Source organism: Polypterus senegalus, chromosome 1 (genome assembly GCF_016835505.1).
Source record: "Polypterus senegalus isolate Bchr_013 chromosome 1, ASM1683550v1, whole genome shotgun sequence".
Taxonomy (NCBI): domain Eukaryota; kingdom Metazoa; phylum Chordata; class Cladistia; order Polypteriformes; family Polypteridae; genus Polypterus; species Polypterus senegalus.
The window spans coordinates 330,905,719-330,925,337 of record NC_053154.1 but is presented as its reverse complement, the minus strand read 5'-3'; the positions used below and the strand labels follow the sequence as shown (position 1 = coordinate 330,925,337).

General features: G+C 53.5%; 1 protein-coding gene across 2 annotated transcripts in view; it reads right to left on the bottom strand.

Annotated features, from left to right (window-relative positions):
* Window positions 1-1,448: 1,448 nt before the first annotated feature.
* Window positions 1,449-19,619, bottom strand: part of deaf1 (DEAF1 transcription factor) — a 36,614-nt gene continuing 18,443 nt past the window's right edge. Inside the window, exons 5-12 of one of the 2 annotated variants that reach the window (XM_039738181.1) lie at window positions 18,878-19,017; window positions 17,168-17,233; window positions 14,900-15,032; window positions 13,650-13,778; window positions 10,289-10,524; window positions 8,668-8,757; window positions 4,714-4,800; window positions 1,449-2,063 (exon numbers count right to left, since the gene is read on the bottom strand). In XM_039738181.1, coding sequence (XP_039594115.1) covers window positions 2,055-2,063; window positions 4,714-4,800; window positions 8,668-8,757; window positions 10,289-10,524; window positions 13,650-13,778; window positions 14,900-15,032; window positions 17,168-17,233; window positions 18,878-19,017 — 890 coding nt within the window. In that variant the 3' untranslated portion in view covers window positions 1,449-2,054. The remainder of the gene's footprint in view (window positions 2,064-4,713; window positions 4,801-8,667; window positions 8,758-10,288; window positions 10,525-13,649; window positions 13,779-14,899; window positions 15,033-17,167; window positions 17,234-18,877; window positions 19,018-19,619) is intronic. The other variant, XM_039738190.1, reaches the window with a different exon arrangement.

Below are 19,619 nucleotides of genomic sequence, written 5' to 3'. Positions count from 1 at the left end.
TGTCACCCTCGGACGCACAGTCACACTGATCCACCAAACGCGGCACTCAAGTTGGAACGGTGACAATGACAGGGTGTGTGACACAACCCTGAGATAAATAAATAGAAGTGAGCAGCAAATAAGAGACGTCGTGAATAATGTGACCTGTGTCACTATTTACGACTGTCGTCACATTTCGTGACAACGTTTAATGTTCATACGCATTGATTTCATTTTGTCCAAATCCTCCATAAATTAAAAGTGAAAAAGAAAAACAACAAGAAGATGGGGGGGTGGGGGGGGCACTAAAGTGACACCAAACACACAAAGAGGCGCATCAAGCACAGACCCCCCAGGCTGCTCCTCAAGATGGGGATGAAGACCCCAACAAGACCCCGGACAGGCCGGTCACATCTCACACATTCACTCCCACCACTGAAGCCCAACAGTTCGAAACTCGCTCGAGTGCCATCTGCCAGGGTGGCACATATCAGAGGGCAGATGGCAGAGATTCGAGTGCCTCTCACAATGGCCAGACGACGGGGTCAGAGCATCTTCAAAACGGCAAGTCGGGTGGTCCAAGGAAGGACAAGAGGTGGCAGAGTGGGTGGTGGGTTTGGTCGTGGCTGCCAAGGGGCACTGATGCTCATAAGGGAGCGAAGGCCAGCCTGTCCGGTGGGACCCCACAGACGAGCACAATGGTGTCTCAACTTGCTGCACCGCCACAGAGCACTCAGAGTGCACGTGTTGACCCCGGACCACCACAGAAAGTGGGCATGCGAGTGTCCTACTGAGGTCACCCTGTCCTGTCCCATCAGCCCCCCAGACTCGTGCTCACTCGGTTATGTTGACCTCGTTTTTGTAAGTCGCTTTGGAATGCAGAAAGTCCTGATTTACGAAGGTTACGGTGGGCTCTCTCAGGTCCCCTTTCACTCATGTCACATTTCACAGCATTGTATGCCTGCGGGGGGCGCACTTGGACGCGTCCCCCTCTGTTCCTCCCCCATTTGTGATGAAGACTTTGAGGGGGCTTTGGCAGTGCTGAGACTTTCATGATTTAATTTTGCTCCTCTGGGTTGTGACAGTCACAGTTTTCAGGACCCTGGAGGCCACACACGCAGACAAAGCCGTGGACTTAGTGGTCCGTCCAGGTCCCCGTCCTCGTCTGTGGTGACCGAATGACTGGCACTGCAGAAATGGGGGGAGACCTCTGTATTGGGGGTCACCTCAGGTGGTCCGGGTGACCCCGGCAGGCCCCACTGGAAGGAGACTGAGGAGCAGGCGCAGGACATCCTGAGGACTCTGGTGGGGTTGGAGGTCCTGCTCAGGACCCTTCATAACAGGTTTTGTGCGTATTTGGGATTCTACGTTTTCAAGATGCCTTAAGTGGGTCATGAAGGAGTGGCGCGGGTTACTGAATTATTTAGAGCCCGCCGGGCCACAGCAGTGCTGCACGACACAGTGGGGGATAGGGGGGCCATCCTTTGGAGGACCCAATAACTCGGCCAGGCGGACCACACCAGGGCATCTTCGGGGTCAAATCACAGGGAAACGACTCGAGCAACACGAAGAAGCCCTAAAAACGTGAAAGTGGAAGGTCACGTCACTTGATGAGCACAAAGTCACCTGCCAGGGGACAGGAGGCCATTCAATGACAAACTCAATTCTTTAAAACGTCCATCAAACTTTAGTGTGCGCAGTCAGTCAGAGAGACACAAGTCACAAACAGCCCAGCTCAGGGGGTCTGAATTCACCTTTGAGCAGAGGGAGGGGATGTCAGAATCGGCATGGAAACGAGAGCGGCCTCAGCGGACCCCACAAAGTCTGAGACGAGTCCCAGGAGTGCGAGCCGAGACCACTGAAGCACCTCGGCTTAGTCCAAAGTCCAACTTAACAGAGCGGCGAAGTGAAAACCACCCAGCAGGGCGAGGGCGAGACCACCCGAAGGATAAAAAGGGCGTCCTGTCACCTCCACACAGAATGTGCGTTAGACACGCGTGGCACGGCCTGGCATGGCATGGCTTGGCTTCTCATCTGCGTCTGCTCGTCCAGATGCTGTGTTGAGCTCGGCAGACTCAGACCACCTGCAAGAGGAAAGACGACACAGTTACACAGGTGCAGCCCCGGGAACGGCGGTCCTCACGCGAGCTTCTGAGCCCCCCTAAGCCAGACAGTCAGTCATACTGGGACACAGGCTGTCTATTACTGTATATAGCGCCTTTCATATCCGTTAGGTGGATAGAATCATGTGAGAGGCACTATCTGTTATATAGCGCCTTTCATCTCTGCCTCTCATGTCTATCGATCATGCCATCATATAGCGCCTTTCACATCCCTCGACAGAGTACAGCACTTCCACAGAGGGGTCTTCACGTTGTTCCTGTTGTTCGGTGGTCACCTTCTGCCAGCGTCTTTTCAGTTCCTCGTTTCGCTCATCAAACGCCCAGCAGCTCAAAATGACAAACGTTCTGCTAATTTCCTATAAAATTCTAAACTGGTGTCTCCCACCGACACGAGCGTTCAGACCCCTCACTCTGGACTGAGCCGAAGCCCCTTTGTCGGCCCTCCCAGTCTGCGGTCTGCTTGGGTTGGAAGACAATAGCTGCCTGTCTGTCCCCATCCAGAGGGTCCCCTCAGGGGTCTCTTCTGTCACCTCTTTTGTTGCGCCCTCTACACAAATGGCAGGACGCACCGATGGCCCAGTGGTTGCCAGCCTACTGGATGAGACCAAAACCAGTGCTAGCCTAGTGGCTGCTGGTTTTCCTAACTGGTCTTTTCCAGAGCTGAGCCTTATAAACCCAAAGGGGCTTCTAGTTGATGTCAAAGATCACAGACAGTTTGAAATATTTGGGGACAATCGGGGACCCAAAGGGACTTTTAATGAAAACACAGAAGTTTGTCTTTTCAATGCGCGTCCTCCCATGATGTCACCATGTCACACATCTCATATCACACCTGTCATTATGTTCTTCTGGCCTGAATGTCAAAACCAGAATAAACCAAAGAGTTAAATGGAGCAGTAAAGCCACGAGACCCCGGGGGTCCAGAGTCAGACCTGGCGGGGGGTGGGGACACTCAGTTCCAGTCGAGGCCCTCGGGTCTCAAGGCACCAAAGGTCCTCTGCTGTGAATCTCCTACCCCAGGTCACCCATTGGCTTGAATGACAGGACGGAGGGTCAGCATTTGTGACATATGGCCCCCCGTTACGTCCGCACGTCTCATCAGACTTTTTCTTTGTGTTTTACTCATTTGAACCGAGTTTGGGTTCGATGGCCACAAACCAAATTTCCTTCTTGGGACAATAAAACTGAACGAAGAGGAAGCGTCGTGGACCCCTGGAGTTGGAGATCCTCTGAAGATTCATCAGGACGGGCGGCTCACTTCAGGCCCCTCCAGAGATGTTCAGGGTGCGGCCGGACCACTCGAGGACATTCGCAGGGTTGTCCCTCAGCTCCTCCTTCGGCCCGTTCTCGGGGGGTTTCATTCAGGACATCGCTGTGTGTTGCTCCATTCAGCCCTCAAGCCCCTGATGATGCACAGGTGATGAGCGGTGGTCTCACCTGCCATGATGCTCCACCTGAGGACAGACAGCCTAGTCGCAGTGTGAGACTCCCTCAGGTGAGTGGGCTCTCATGTGTCACCTGGCCAGTCGGTCCTACAGCCCACCTTAGTGGAGTGGGAGAGCAGTGGTGCTCGTCCTTCTGGAAGTTTCCACCGTTTCCACTCGGGTTTTCTGGCGCTCATGCAGAATGACTTCTGGTCACCTCTCTTACAGGGTCCTCCTGCCCCTCCATTTGTCCTTGTGTTAAGTTCTGCAGACCACTGCTCTCTTGGGACCCTTCAGTGCTGCAGGGGGTCTTCTGCCACCTTCCCATCCTCCTGTCTCCTTGGACCTGAGGGCTCGCTTTCTGCTCACCTGTGGGTGACGTGACCACTGGGGGGGCTGCAAACACCTCAGGGACGGCCAACAGAATGGGATTCACTGGAGTCAAAGAAAGGGGTCCGAATCCCTGTGCCCAGTCAGAACTTTAATAAGATGGCAGAAATGTCTCACGTTTTGGTTTGTCACTCTGGGGTCTTGAGTGCCACTTGATGAGGAAAAAATCAAAATGAAGTGAAACGACTTGATCAGAAGGCTGCAAACAACAAACTGTGAAAAAGTGAAGACCTCCCGAGACCCCTGGTGTCCACATGGCACTGTGGCAAGCCCAGTAACTAAACTGGAATGGCACCAGTTAGAGCCCACCCTCTCGTTCTTCATGCCAAGTTAAAGACCCAAACGTGGCGCACTTCTTTAAAGTTGGAGCGCCAAACACAGCAAAGGAGCCCACCATGGCAGCCGTAACCACGGAAACTTTAGGGTCAGATGTTGGAGGAGTTGACCCTCACGTGGGCAACTAGACACGTCAAATGAGTGACCGAGTGGTGGACAGGTGGGCCGTATGGACCCTCAGAGCTCGAATTGATGTCATTGTGGAGCACTTCGGTGACAAGCTCATTGGGCTCGATGGCCCGTCCTCGTCACAAGTGCTGTAATGTGAAGCAAAACTGGCCCTTTAGGGGTCCGACACGTCACAAGGGTACATGCCCAGGGAGCAGGCGTCGTGACATTCACGTTGTGCTTGTGACGTCAGCTAATCCACTGACAGGACTTTATCTGTCCTCTCCTCTCCTCCTCCTCCTCCTCCTCCTCCTCTTTGGCCCGTAACTCAAACGCACTTTTGCTTTTCTTACTTTTTCAATCTCCATGTCCGGCATGTGAACTTCCTCCGTCACCGACAAGGCTTGATGCCCACAGATGTGCTGATGATCCTTCCAGTCCTGTTAAAAGAAAGAAGACGACAGGAGCATCAATGACGAGCCACCAGCCAGCCTCATGACACATGTGACAGCCCCGCAGGTGGCAAGTTCAGGTACAGCGTCACATTCACAAGCCACCGCAGATGAATCAGCAAACGGCGCACGGCCTTCTCTTAGGAGACCCCATGCCCCTCGGTACACCCAAACTCTACTGTCATCGTCACGTAAAGTGCAACGGTAGGACAGTGCGGCTGGTCCTGCTGTGACATAAAGTGACAATACAAGGTGAGGTGTGACGCGTGAAACGACAAACAGGAGTAAACAGGCGGCAGCATTCAAACACTAAAAATCTAAAAAACAAAGAGAACGTCAAGCCAGACGGTCCAAGGAACGAGAATCGATTCAACGAGATAAACTTCATCAATCTCAGGGGGGCAGAAAACACAAGGGCACAGACAGCCAATCAGGCAACAGTCCACCTTAACAGAAGGGACGTGTCTGTCTGTCTGTCTGTCTGTCTGTCTGTGTGCGTCTGCTCAGTTGCTGCGTCTCTTTCATTCCAACAGATGGCGCATCACAGACATTAATGCTGCTTTTACAAAATGGCGTATGAAGAACCACGCGGTGTCTGCAAACGTCAACGCCAAGGTCTCCACTGACCACTTAGACGGGCACCCCGGGCAGTGAATCCTAAATGGCGATTGTGCAGAAATACCAACTTAAAGAGGGCACAGCAGGTACTTAGTTTGGGCTGTCGGGGAAACATTGAATTGCTGAATAGCAGCAGGCAGAAAAGACCCCCAGGGTAGAGGCACTTGTTAGCATGCCATGGAGGAATGGGCTTGTGGCTGCAGGTGATCCAAAACAGGGGACTTTTCATGATGGCTTCCAGGTTTGCCACCACCTCCTGGTCCACAACATCCTCCGGTGTGTCGAGGGCTCACCAGGTGGCACAGCAGGCCTTCCCGATGAGATGATTTAGGTGTTGAGCTTCTTTTGAACTTAAGTTGCTGTAGACCACCACGGACTGGTAGAACGTCTCCAGCAGCACCTTTATTATTCATAAATAAACAGAGCGGCTCACGTGATGTCACCTTCACCACGGGCTGAGCGCGCCCAGGCTGACGTCCCCCCATGACCCTGGTGAGCCCCCCTGCCCCGTCCCTCCACTGTGTGCCCGTGTTCCTCTAATTGTACTTCACCTGTCAGTTTGTGACGGCACTCCATGAAAGGTGCTATATAAAAGTCAATGGCCTCACCTGTGCCCACCATTTTGGCCATCATTAGGGTGACAAAGCCGTTTGAGACTCCGACGACCTTCAAAGCCCTCCACTTCAATTGGAATTCTGCCCACGCCGTCGGTCCGAGTGTCCTACCCAGAGGCTGCGGGACGCGCCGAGCTTTCAGGATTACAACAATGAATAATGAATTGTTTGGCGTCCATTAAGTGCCTCGTTATTTAGAAGGGCGTTCATCACTGCCACAGCGAGCCCCCATACAAGGGGGGCCCGCTGGTCTCTTTTCATGAAACTCAAGCGTCTCAGGTGCCTTCTGAAAACACGTTCTGTGATCGGAGACGTCTTTGGACACCAGAGGACCCCACATTTCTTTGTAAAGACGTGCAGAATGGAGACATCAGGTGGCACCGCATCACTAAAGGGGCACATTAAAGTCCCTTAGCATTACGTTTACCCCAGAAAGACAATGGTGGCAGAAACGACGTGCAAACGACGACCAAAAAGTCGACACAAATTCAGCAGGAAAGGTCGTCTGGCGCCCTCTGCTGTGCTCGTGCAGATTAGCACTCGTCCCTCATGTCACATGTTTTGTAACCCAGGCAGCAGACGCGCGGGTCTTGGTGGTCTTTTCTTATACGTTTTCTGTTGCTTGTTGTGCACAAGACGGTGAAATGTCAGCTCCTGATCTGTCCCTTGTGTCACTGCAGGCCACCAAGGCACAAGGCTCAGTGACCTCCACGAACGCCGCATTGTGAACGGTGCTTAGGGAGGCTAACGTCTCTCATCCACCTGATTTTGCCTTTTTGGCCTCAAGCTACTTGCGCCACAGTAAACCTTCAGGGGGCCGAATCATCAGGCACATCACGGCGGTCCGGTCGTTGTGTGCATCGGGGTCACTGTCCGTGTCGACGTCGATGACCAATTCATGTCGTCCTCACTATCACTCGACTCAAACAGTGGCCCCGTTTCCTTTTGTTCTAAAACGGACTTCTCGGCTTTTCATTTAAATACCTTTGTGTCTTTTTGTTGAAGGCTCCGCCCCACTCATGAATATTAATGAGCTACCCCAGCATGGCAGATCACACAGGACACTGAATGAACTTGAATGTCATTTCATCCACTAGATGGCAGCAGAACACCGCCTTACATCTTTCGGGGCTTATCTCGTTAAAAGGGCGAATCGGACAAAGACTCGGGCTTAACGGCATTTACCCAGAAATCCCAGCCCAAGAGACACTCGGAGGACACACTAAGGAGGTCCTCGTTCCTCAAACACAGCCGTACCCTCTGACTGGTGGGCGCTGCCATTTCAAGTGTTTTCACTGCTCAGAAACCCCGGAAACACAACTTCAATAATGCAGCTGACGTCCAGAGACCCCTGCTGTGGTGCACCCTGGTGGGGTTCATCCTTTGTTTTTGTAGACTTTTGAAGTTTATTTACTGTGCCACCTTATGAGCAGCTGAAACTCTTAGTCGCACGTCACCAGTGAGCCGAACAACCGGACCACCAAAGTCCCGTTCTCAGCGCTCGGCCTACAATGGGGTCTACCGCCAGTCTGGGATGGCTTGGAATGGACGGATGCCGTGGAATACGCTTGTGTTTGTATGGCATTATGATGTCTCCATCCCTGTGATATGCTGCTGCTTCTTCAAATGTCACGCTACGATGCTGCATTTATTTAGCTAGTTATTCTGATTATTTATTTAGTTTATTTATGGGCGCCTTTCAAGGGGCTCGAGGGCACAACACATTAAAAGCAAAAATCACACAGTAAAATACAGACGTGGCACACGGGGACCTGAGTGGAGAGAAACTCCCAGAACTCCCACTGCAGGACTCTCTGAAGACCTCCATCACCAAACTGCGGCGAGGCCCATGTCAGGGCGAGGGCATCAGACCATCTCGGAGGTGCTGGGCACTGCCAGGAGCAGACTGGCCTCAAGAAGTGTAAAGTGGAAGAAGTTCAGAACCAGCGGGACTCTTCCTGCCAAACCGAGTGGCCAGTCCAGGTGGGCTTCGGTCAGAGGGGTGAACAAGAACCCGATGGCCACTCTAAGAGACCTTGAGAAGTCCCCTTCGGAAGGACGGCCATCTCAGCAGCAGTCAGGAGGAAGCCATTCTTGAGTAGATGGCATGTGACAGCACTAGTCTATGAGTGTCCTTGAGGGGTCCAGCTGACCCCCCAGGATTTGTGGGGCGAGAGCTGAAGATGGCCGCCCCATCCAATCTAAAGGAGACACAGAGGATCTGCCGTGAAGATGGGGGTCGGCTGCCCAAATCCAGGGGTGTAAAGCTCGGAGAGACTCGCCATTTGGATTGTGACTTAGAAAAGCCATCCGTCTGTCCTGAGGGGTCAAAATGGCACACGCATTTGTTTAAAATGAAATCAACTTCACAGTGAAGAGTGCAGAACGCGGGGGGCTCTGTGATGTCATGTCCTCTGTGACCTGCCGTGATGTCCTGTGTTCCCTCCAGCCACGAGGAATCGGACAAGGTGACGTTATGGCAGGAGCACTCGGGACATCTTTGGAATGTCACAATCACAAAGCACTTTAAACACGGCGGGCGCGGTGAAGACCCCCCTCTCTTTCAACTCCTCCTTTTACAAAGCAGCCGATTGGCCGCAGACAACGATGGCACGGAGATTACCTTTCGCTGGCAGAACGTGGAGCAGTAGTTGGCCTTGTGGCAGCCGGTGCACTCGTTTATTGCTTCTCGGCCACAGTTGGCGCACATCTGCTGCGGAAGAAACAGAAGACGTTATGGCAGACAAGCAGCACACGCAGCCACAGCGGGCACCCGCTTCAGCAGCACCACTCAGTGCCAAACATGGCCGCCCGACAGCCCCTCCCATGCCCGTTGCCATGACAATGCCCTAAGAGATGCCCTAAGATACATTTCCTAAGAGACTGAATGGGATTTATAACAGCCTGGCACGAGGGTCAGCATGTGGAGAAGACACAGGGCGTGTGTAGCAGAGGAGTGGCGGGCAACTCGATGACAACAATGACAACGCTCGTGTTAATCGCCTTACCGTGCGCTCGTCGTGTCACCAGTCGTGTGTACAGTCCGTCATTTTACTGCATTACAACACTCGGTGTCACACGTTAGAGAAAAGGGTACAGAATGGACTTGTGACAAGCTCCCCCTAAGGTCGCCCCCCTGGTGGACCTTCTTCTTGCCAGCTCATCACTACGGAGGCACATTTTCGAAGACGCCTTTTCCCGTTTTACTGTGACAAACGTGACGTCGCCTATCAGGTCTCCCTGCCGCGTCCAGACCTGCTGGTGGCTCTTTGTGGACCTGAGATATCCGAGTCACCCTGGCTGAGGGGACAGCAGATGCATAAGTGACACAATTGTTACAAACCGTCCCTAAGCCTCCTCTGTTCTGTTTCTCTTCTCGGGACTCTCGTTTGGTGGTCCTGCTTTACTGCCAGGCTGCTCTCCGGCCCACTGGACTGTCACCTGAAATACGCGGAGCGTCACACTGGACGGCCAGCACAGACTCCACTATGGCAGGGTGTGGGTGGCTAGTCGGCCGAGCCCCCCAGGCTCTGTCTTTGACTTACAGCTGACCGAGGACCCCCAGAGGATCATTTCCACCAAGGATGTGGCTGAGTGACTTGAAAGGCGCTATAAAAAACCAGCCTGAGCTGAGCTTTAAGAGGAGGTCAGGTGACCAGTGGGGCCTTCAGCAAGCAGCAGAAACTCAGCATTGTGGACTAGCGAGCGACGAATGAGGGGGGGAAGAGGGTCTTCAGATCAAACACTCAATGCCACCCTCGCCAGTCGCTCACGTTGATACCGAATGATATTTCAGCCTAACTGAATGTGCTGGGGGCGCTCTGAGCAAGTCTTTGGGACCCTTCACTTGGAAATGGCTGTACAAAGAGTGACCCTGCGCTCTGCCCACCCACCAAAGATCACGTGAGAAAGGGGACTAACAAAGCAAGTCATCGGTGGCCTGCGTGACAGGACTATCGTCATCGGTGTCCCCTTCTGTGAAGCCCACCGTGTCAGGACCTCTCCATAAAAACACGAGACCTTTTCCTGGGCCGTTACTACAAACACGACGGGACGAGTGCCAGCTGATCATTTCGGGTGGGCCTGCCTCCCCCCCACTAAAACCTGTGCTGATTAAAAGTGAACATCAGTTGCAGCGGGGAGAGGCCATCAAGGGCTCTGCTGCTCCCTCGGGGGTCCCGTCACTGGGTCAGCCCCTCCACAGTTCGCCAAACCCCCCCCACCCCGGAAGCCGCTTCACTTACTTCTTTCCTCTCGCTGTCCGTCTTCAGCGCCGCTTCCCTGGACGCCAGGCTGGCCTGCTTGGCCTGCTCGATGAGCGTCTTGAGCTGCTGGGCCGTGCTGATCAAGGAGTTGACCGCCTCCTCCAGGTACAGCCAATGGCGTTGCTCCGTCACTTCCAGCCCATTCAGTGAACCTGAACACGAGTCCTTGCCGGGAAGCGAGGGGTTCATGGCCAGAGCCGGCAGAGACGTCAGCACTACGGAGAAAGCAAACCAACGTGAACGGAGAGGATTTCAGGGAGCCCGGGGGGCCGACTTGGTGCATTGTGGGTCGAGGTCAGGTTGTGGTAAGAGCAGCCTGGCCGTCAAATGGTAAAGTCGGGGGATCGGAACCAGAAAGACAAAGCGGGTCAAATAAAACCTCCCTGGTGATGCCAGGCTCGGCCTGAAGAGCGTCGCCCAGCAGCGGGCGACTTTTGGTCTTCATAGCAAATCCTTCTGAACGCTTGGAGATCCCACCCACCCAATTGGTTTGCCTGGTGTCTCCTGACTCACCGGTACAAGAAGACCCCCACATATGACTCGCCCTTATATCTACTTATGCCAGTGTCAGGCGCTTTGGGGTCCCTCGAGGTCTGAGATCCCACCCATTAAATGCCATTACCGAAAGGTAAACCAATCGGCGTCTGCAGCAAAAGAGATCAGAAAGACCTGAAGTTGTGCGGGCCGACCCCCCTAATGGAATACGAGGCGGGGGGCTTCAAAGTCAGTCCTTATCACAATCGACTTTTATCAAATATCATCACTGGTGCGGTCTGCTAACGCCGAGACCCCCGGCCCCCCAGATTAGCAGTGTGGGACTAAAGATCTGTGCATGAAACCCCCCCTCAAAGAGGTTTGTGATTTGAGAGCCCAATTGTGTCACACAGCTGACGGAGGGACGCGGACCACCGTTCACAGACGGTCAAAGCCCCGGGCTGAGTTGGGGTCTTAGAAGAGCACAGTCTGTGTGGCCCACCTCACCTGGTAATCGTCACAAATGGCTCACTGCATGTGTGAAATTGGGGGGGTCAGAAGTCAGAAGACGCCCCCCCGCACTGCCCACTGAAGAAGGGGACGACGCCTGGGCCGCTCCAAAGCTTCTCTAATGTACGTCTGGAGGATGAGTGTGCAGCGTGCAGCCGGAGTGAGGGCTGAATTTCAAGTACGTTCTTGGCAGATTTCAGCCACCGTCCTCTCGTCTGATGACGTTTACTGGTAAAGGACACAGTGCCAGGCAGCAGGCGCCCCCTGCTGGAGTCGACCGGGAAATTCAAAGAACGAGCATCGGTGGTTCGTCAGGGCAATCGTGAAATCGACTCACACGGAACAAGAACAAAGAAACGAGAGCAGAGGGGCTGAAAGAACGGCGGTGCAGGGGACAGGTGGGACAGCCAGCGGTGACAAAAGGGCCAGCGTTGAATATGCGCTTCTATAAAAATAGCTGGGCAGCGGCAGCTCCTTCGGCTAATGCCATTCTATGTGGCAAACGTACAACACGTTTTAACAACAACTTAACTAAAATCTGGGCACTTTAGTAGTCCGAGTCGTTTTGGATGGCAGTGTGGTGCAGCAGTTAAGGCTTCAGTGTTCAAATCCCACCGCTGACACCACGGTGTGACCCTCAACAGGTCACTTCAGCCACCTGTGCTGCAACTGGAAACAACAAAAGAAATGGAACAACCGTACCTGGGATATCAGATAAAAGCATCAGGCAAATCACTGAATGTACTCGGTGGGGCTTCTTTAACGCTTGAGACAGAAGTTCAGAGAAAGTGAAAAAGTCAGGAGACACACAGAACTGAACTTCCCTGGCGCTGCGCTGCGCCCCCTCTGGCTGCACTCGGGTCCACGACAAGCCGACCTCCTCTATGGCCCTCAGGTTAGGTCAGGTTAGGTGGCACACACTGGCACAGCATGCTGCCACACCCACCACACGACAAAACACCCCTCAGGCAGACACGCGGTCAAGCCCCACCCTTCAGAAATGACCCCCTATCTGCTACAGCCAGGTGTTACGTGGGCGCTCACTTGGCCTGGTCCAGCCGCTCGGGTCTTCAACAATGAGGGTCACCCTCGGGTAATCGCACCACTTGGCCGTAGTGCCGTAACTGACCCCGTGAGCAACACAAAGTCACACCAGTGGCCCCCCCAATCCGTCTACTGACTTCACAGGTAGAGTCACCAGAGTCACCCGAATGTCACCGCTGAGGTAAGTAAAGCTCTCAAGGACGAGGTCGACGCTCTATCCGCAGACAGACACACTGCCGTCCCCAAGAGGTCATCAAAGGCCTGGATCTCGGTTTTCATCCAAGACGCTCACAAGCCCAGACCCTCAGACCCCTCACTCAGCTTCTCGAGACCCCCAATCAGAGCCTCCATTGACACCACGAGCCCAACTTTTGACAACTTTTGGAGAAGAGATGGCAAAGCGGACAACACGGCTGTCATGGAAGGCACAACAGACAGAAGGGGGGGGACAACTGCTGTCATGGCAACGACCTCGTGCTGCATGGACTTAGAAACCAAAGGAGCTTCTCCTAACGTCACTGAGCCACCAACTCCTCGTGTTCTCCAAATCCCTGCAGTTACCTTTTGGTTTCCGTCCTGCGCAGGTCTGAAGACAGCAGTGGAGGCCTCTGAATGAAATGCTCAAGGCATCCCCTTCATGTCACACAACAACACTGGACTGTCACCATGTTCTTGGGGACACTGCCACTTGGCAGGACCACTGAAGCCAAGACCACGGCAGAGGGCTCCTCTCATTACCTGCTGGCATCTAAACGGGTCCAAGGATGGCCGAACATTACGTGGCATAGGGGCCTTGCAGTGGCCATTTGAGATCCACCGGCAGCACCACAGCGGGCAGAGCTGTACTTGGTAGGACACCTTAAGAAAAGGGAATGAGAAGTCGGGCACACGGACCCCTTTATTGGCCAACTGACCAGAGTACGATATGCCCGCTCTGTGGGTAACACTTATAGAAGGGGCCTCAGTGCGTGTCGTAATCAGGCCAGCTGGCCAATAAAAGGCGCCCGTTTGCCCGACGTCCCACTGCACCCATGATGGCTGCCGTGGCACCACAGCCTCCTGCCATCAAACACACGGAGATCAACAGGACATGTGAACGCTGGGGTGCCCCTCACGATATTCTTTTCACCGACCCTCACAATCGTCCTTAAGGTGTTCAGATCCGTGGCCAGCGGTATATTTGTGCATTTTGAAAAAGAAAAGTAAAATGGGGAAACAGCCAAATGTGAGGGCATCATACCGATGGGGCACCGGCCTCGAGTCTCCCTTCATCTCTGTATCCGATGGCGAGAAGTCAAACGTGCAGACTTACCGGTCTCTCCCGTGAAGACGTCTCCCTGCGCGGGGCTCTCGGACATCATGGCCGCCGTGTCAGCTGCTGGGCCGCGGTCGAAGGTCAGCGTTCCAGAAGTTGTGATCTGCACAGACGGCGACACTGCAACTGGAATATTAATAGACAACGTGAGCACTTACGGTAAAGTCTGACATCAATCACGTGGTCTCTAGCACAGCAGCCCCCCAGGAAGGCAGTGCCCACGTGACGATCCTTCAGGAGGTCCGCTCCTGGCTGACATTTCTTAGTTCGGTGTCACAAGCCAAGGACTCCTTGAGGTGACCAACCTGCTCCTCATTGGCAGGAGGGTCCAACTCCGCTCCTGGTGGGCCGCAGTGGCTGCAGGTTTTCATTCTAACCGTCTTCTTCATTAGTGAGCTGATTCACTTGTTTGCCCTTCGTTTTAACTGACGTCACTCGGCCCCCCTTAGTTGTTTCGTTTTTCCTTAATGAGCAGCCAAACAAGAATGAGACCCAAAACGAGCTGTCACATGACCAGCTCACCTGAGGGTCTCAGCCATGTTGGTCTGCTCAGGTCAGTCAAACACCTTGACGCTGGTCTTAGAAAGAACAGAATGAGAGCAGCGACAAGTCCTGATATTCAGTAACGGCTTCAATTAACAGCAAGAATTGGCTTCTTATTAAGGAACTGGTTGGAGTTTAGCAGGTCACCTGTCAGCTCGTTTCATGTCTCGTTTCTGTTTAATGAAGACACAAATCAACTGAGAGGACTGGGAGAAGGAGTTCATTAGCTGTGAAAACTGATTAGGAAAAGGGTCAGAATGAAAAGCTGCAGCCACTGCGGCCCACCAGGACCAGAGTTGGACACCTGTGAACTAAGTGGTCCGAGTCACGTCAATTAAAACGAGGGCCAACAAGTGAATCAGCAGCAAAAACGGCCCACTGACTAAGGAGATGGTTAGAATGAAAAGCTGCAGCCACTGCGGCCCACCAGGACCAGAGCTGGACCCCCCTGTGTTTATGAGTTCATCTGGAAGTTTATACAACAGAAGAGATGTTACCCACTGGCAAGGGAGACAGCAGCAGTAAGCGCCTGCCACAGTCACATGACCTCCACTCTAGCCTGGCACAGGCGAGCTACCCAAAGGAAGTCCACGGGGTCGCCACTCAGCGCTGTAATTCTTCTCGAACTGAGCGAGCCGAATGCAGTGCAGTGTGTGTGACAGGGGGTGCCCAGCAGTGACCCTCTTAGACAGCTCTGTACTTACAAGCAGTGCCCGCTGACGCTGGCAGCAGTGTGATGTTCTTAGGGGACTCCACGTCTTTCTTCTCTGGCGTGGTTGGCTGCTCGTTGTCCTTTTTTCGCCTTTTGTAAGGCACGAAAAGTCTTACTGGTCCAGTCTAGAAAAGAGAAACGACACTCTTAACGGTAAAAGTCACTTTACTAAAACACAATCCAGACGGGTGACAGGCCACGATGCCCCGATGTTGGAGGGCATCGTCACATTCTTGTGAACAGCGCTGTCACCATTGTCAGCCGTCACCGTGACCAGAGGGTGAGCGTCACACAGACACAATGAAGACCCCCGGGTGTTCATATCCCGCTCAGAGGGGGCGTGCGTGTGGCATGTGGCGCTGTACTTCCGAGTGTCTTTCGTATCCCGTTATTTGTCGATGTGAGTCTTGAAATGCGATTGCATTACGGGGGGCTTTGTGGTCCCATTTGTTAGTCGTTACTTCATTTTGGACTCTTAGTGGGCTTTGTGTCATTTGTCATTTGGTTTTCTTTCACCTGATTGGTCAGTTCTGATCGCTGGGTGCCTCCAGGTTAGTCAAGTGACAGAATGAGGGCCGAGCGCTCGCTACAACGCTCTTCATATTCAGACCCCTAACTGTCACTTGGCGGTGACCTGCTTGGTCTTTAAGATATTCCACAGGACTCAGACTTGGAAATTAAATTAAACTTCAAAAGCTGACGGCCTGCGTATTTCAGATCAACTGCACCTCTGCATGCATCACCAGTTTGTCCCTTTCTTCGTATCGTCACAGAAATGCCATCCATCGGCCAAGAGCCCAAAGTCACAGCGACGCAATCCCAGCCACACAAACGAATGCCCGTCTTATGAGCAGCCCTGTTGGGTTCTGTGGGTGCCACCAGGGGTTGCTGAGGAGGATTTACGAGGCCAGCCTCACAGGGCACCAGATGTACCCGCATGTACTCCCAAGGCACAGGATCGGGACACCAGAAGAGCTCTCAGTTTAACATAAAAGGAGCAGCCGCCTTCATCCAGGCAAGCCGAGTCGGGAGGAAGCAGACGCAGACAAACGAGTACCCGCTAGTGGACACAGCGCCAAGGTGGCCTGGCACAGCTTGACTGAGACTGCCATGGCAGCAGTGGCCAAGGATTTGCTACCACAGACAGGATAAGAAGGTTTGAGATTACAAGCGACACAAAGGACCCGTCGTGTTGTCTGGACCTTGAGAACCAAAGCCATCGAGTGAACGACTTCAGATGTTGTCAGACGGGTCACCTCAGCCAGCTGCTCCTGCCACCTGCTCTCCCTGTCCTTTGTCCCTTTCCTGTTCTTTTCTTCCTCCTCTTTGCAGGTTTTTGTCCCCCCGTGCTGCTTGTAGCCCGCCATTCCACCCCCACGATGTCACTTTGTCTGCTGGAGACGTTCCCAACATTTCTTCTTCTACTCTCACTTTATACCAAACTCTGCTGTTCTCTTAGCTTGATGTTCTCCACAGGACAGCAGGTGGCACATTGTGGAAGAGCAACTGGAGGGGGTTATGAAGGACAGAGGCCTGGCAATTCACAAGAAAGAGTTGGGATATCGAAGGGCCAAGAGCAGGATGGAGAAGTTAACCTCCAGGGAGAAGTTCAAAAATCTCAGATCAACAATAGCAGATGGTGGAGAGCAACACAGGGAGTCCAATCAGCTTGGAAAAAGGGACCCGAGAGTCACGTGACCAAAGACTGGCTATAAACCAGAAGAGCGGCAGGTAAGACGAACCTGAAAGGAAACTGAAAACTACGGAAGTCAGGGGGTCGAGATGGACGTGTGGAGCAACAAAGCCGAGAGGATCAGAGGGACGGAAAATCAGCAAGAAAGTGAAAGAGGAGGAGGATTCTGGGAATGGAGGGGCCGAGACTCAACCTGACTCTGAACACAGTGACGTGTCTGGTGTCCCCCTAGCCAGGGCTGCACGTGTCACTCAACTGGCCCCATGTGACAGCGCCACAGCGATGTGACATTTATGGAGACCCTTCTGGACCACTCAGGTCTGTAATGGTGGACTCTTTCCCTGTTCAGCTAGGCCCCCTCAGTGTGTTTGAGAAGCGATTGAAGACCCTCCTGCCTGGTGAGGTTCTCCCTAACTGCTTTGTGTTCTCAGCTGTGCCCTTGTGGTGCTCCGTTTTGTACCCTCGCCCTGTCACACTCGTCCCCCAGACTTGATTAGGGTCAGCTCTTTTGTAAGTCACTTTGGATGAAAGCCCCTGAAAGCTAATAATCGATGTGAAAGTTCTTACCAGTGACAGGTCATCACAGCAGGCTGCGCAGGTACAGGAGGCCGCATGAGGATTTAAAATGCCCTCCTGGAAAGGAAATTCACGGATGTCAGTGAGGCAGCAAAGCAACGTCTTTACATCATTGGGGGCTCCGAGGAGACGAAGCCCAGCAGCACACAGAACGGAACACAAAGGGGACGTCCGTTAAATTACCGTGGACGACTGGACAACAAACGTGAAGGCAGACAGACAGACAGACAGTCAAGGCACAAGGTAACTAACAGACAGGCCGAAGTGAAAGGCGCTATATAACAGTCTGGAATCACTCCAGCAGGGGGCGCGTGCGAGGCTGGGATGAGGGTGCGGAGTCGCCATATCGCAGACGTTCCAGAGCTAAGTGGGGACTTTGACCTCAGCAGGAAGAAGGACGACTTGAGACGAGGGGGAGCGTCGCCCTCACAGAGGGTCCTCGCCAGCCACAGCCACATTCCTCAATGAAAGTCCATTCATGTATTGAATTCCCAAATTCTCGTGTCTGTTAGAGATTTTGAAGGCCTCTTCGGTGTTTAAGTGACAGACGTGTCACATGCGGGTACACCGGGGGCAGTCGGGGGCTTAACTGAGGGTAGGATGTGCACTATTGTCTTCTCCCCCTCTTCTACAGATCATCAGAATGGAAACCCACCTAAACTGTCAGCAACTGGCACCTCCCTGTCCAGACCACGCCCCCTACTGACCCCACTTCCGCCACGCCTCTCACAGACCCCTCCCCTCCATTGTAGTTTGTTCCTTTGTGACTCCTCTGCTGCCTTATTTCACAATACACGGGCTGGACCCCCAAACCTAATTACGGAGGTCCCACATGTCGGCCCACAGGGACACTCGGTGCTCCTCTTTGCAGTTCCTAACGTCTTTTTAAAGAACCGCAGCTCAGCTTTGTGTGGATGACGCGGTCCTGCTGGCTTCATCGGGCTGTGACCTCAGATACGCAGCACTGTCACCGCTTGTCAAGTGGCCGAGATGAGGTGGTCCTGGTTGTCAGGCAGGAAAGGGTGGAGCGCCCTCTCCAGGATGTGGAGGAAAGCAGAAGAGTTTAAGTATCTCGGGATCTTAGAAGGGGGCGGCAGATCAAAGTGGCGAAGAGGGGGCCGAGCCGAAAGACGAGACTCCCAAATTATCTGTCGATTTACAATCCCACCCTCAGCGACGATCAGGAGTTGTGGGTGGTGACACAAATGAGGTTCCTACACGGGGCGGCTGGACAAGGAGTGCGGACATTTTGGAGGAGCCCAAAATCGAGCCGCTGATCGTCCACATCTGATCGGGACGCCCCCCGAGATGGCGCTTCGGGGACACCGGTGACATCATCTCTCTCCTTTGTACCCCACTTGAGCAGCTGGAGGAAGTGGCCAGAAAAAGGGACCTCTGGCCATCCAGACTGCTGCCCTGTGACAGAAACTGGACTGACGGACGGAAGCACTTCCAGTAATTTGATATCCGAGAAATAAAAACCTGAACCTGCAGATCCTCTTAATGAGCTTCCACAAATGTTGAGACGTCGTTGAAAACATCGAGAATACGAGAGTATCTGAACTTACTACCCTTGAACTGTTCTGAAGATAACTGGGGGTCTCTGCTGGCGCTTTGTCTCCTCCTCACTTTTTCTGAACATTCTACTCGCTCCGCTCCAGCGACTCGTTTGCCGTTTTCGTATCAAATGACCTTTCTGACCTGAATCAGGCACTGTAGGGGTCTCCCGGCGTAGCGGATGCTCCTCTTCCAGTCCTTGCTGCTGGCTCGACCAGACATGCCTTCAAACTCCGTGGGGGTGAACCAGTTACTGCCATGCTTGATGCACCGGCCCTTGCCACCTGTTTTAAAGACAAAAAGGACACGCGTGTAAGTGAGGCAGGCACTGATGGCATCGCCACTCCCGAGCGTTTGTTCTCGTGATTCCCTAAATGTCGTCACGGACATTCACGCCAGTCAGGTGGTACCCACCGTCTCTGCGCTGCACGCGGGTGGCTGGACGGTCACAGAACTCGCACCACTCAGTCCGGGGGCCGAGTCTACCGTCAGACTGAGCGACTGCTGGACAGGCCATCGGCGTCACAGACCGCCCACCTTCCACCTCACGCGTGCCACACATTCCTAGTGTGAAGACCCCACAGGCATCGTCTTGTGGTCAAGTGCCAGTAACAGCGCAGTGGCCTTTATCTCCAGGGTCCGAACTCTTGTTGGAGTTGCTTGGTTTGAATCAAACGCTCAGGGTCGCCTTCCACAGACTCCTCACACAGATCTGATGCCAGTCAGGTGGCTCTGTGGGCCTCCTTGCTCAGACCCGCTTTTTCAGTTCAACCCCAAAGGTCAGGACTTTGTGACGGCCACACCAGCATCGTCACCTGGTGGTCTTTCAGCCATCTTGTTACAACTTTGAAGTTTGGCATTGTGGTCAGGCTGGAAGATAAATGAG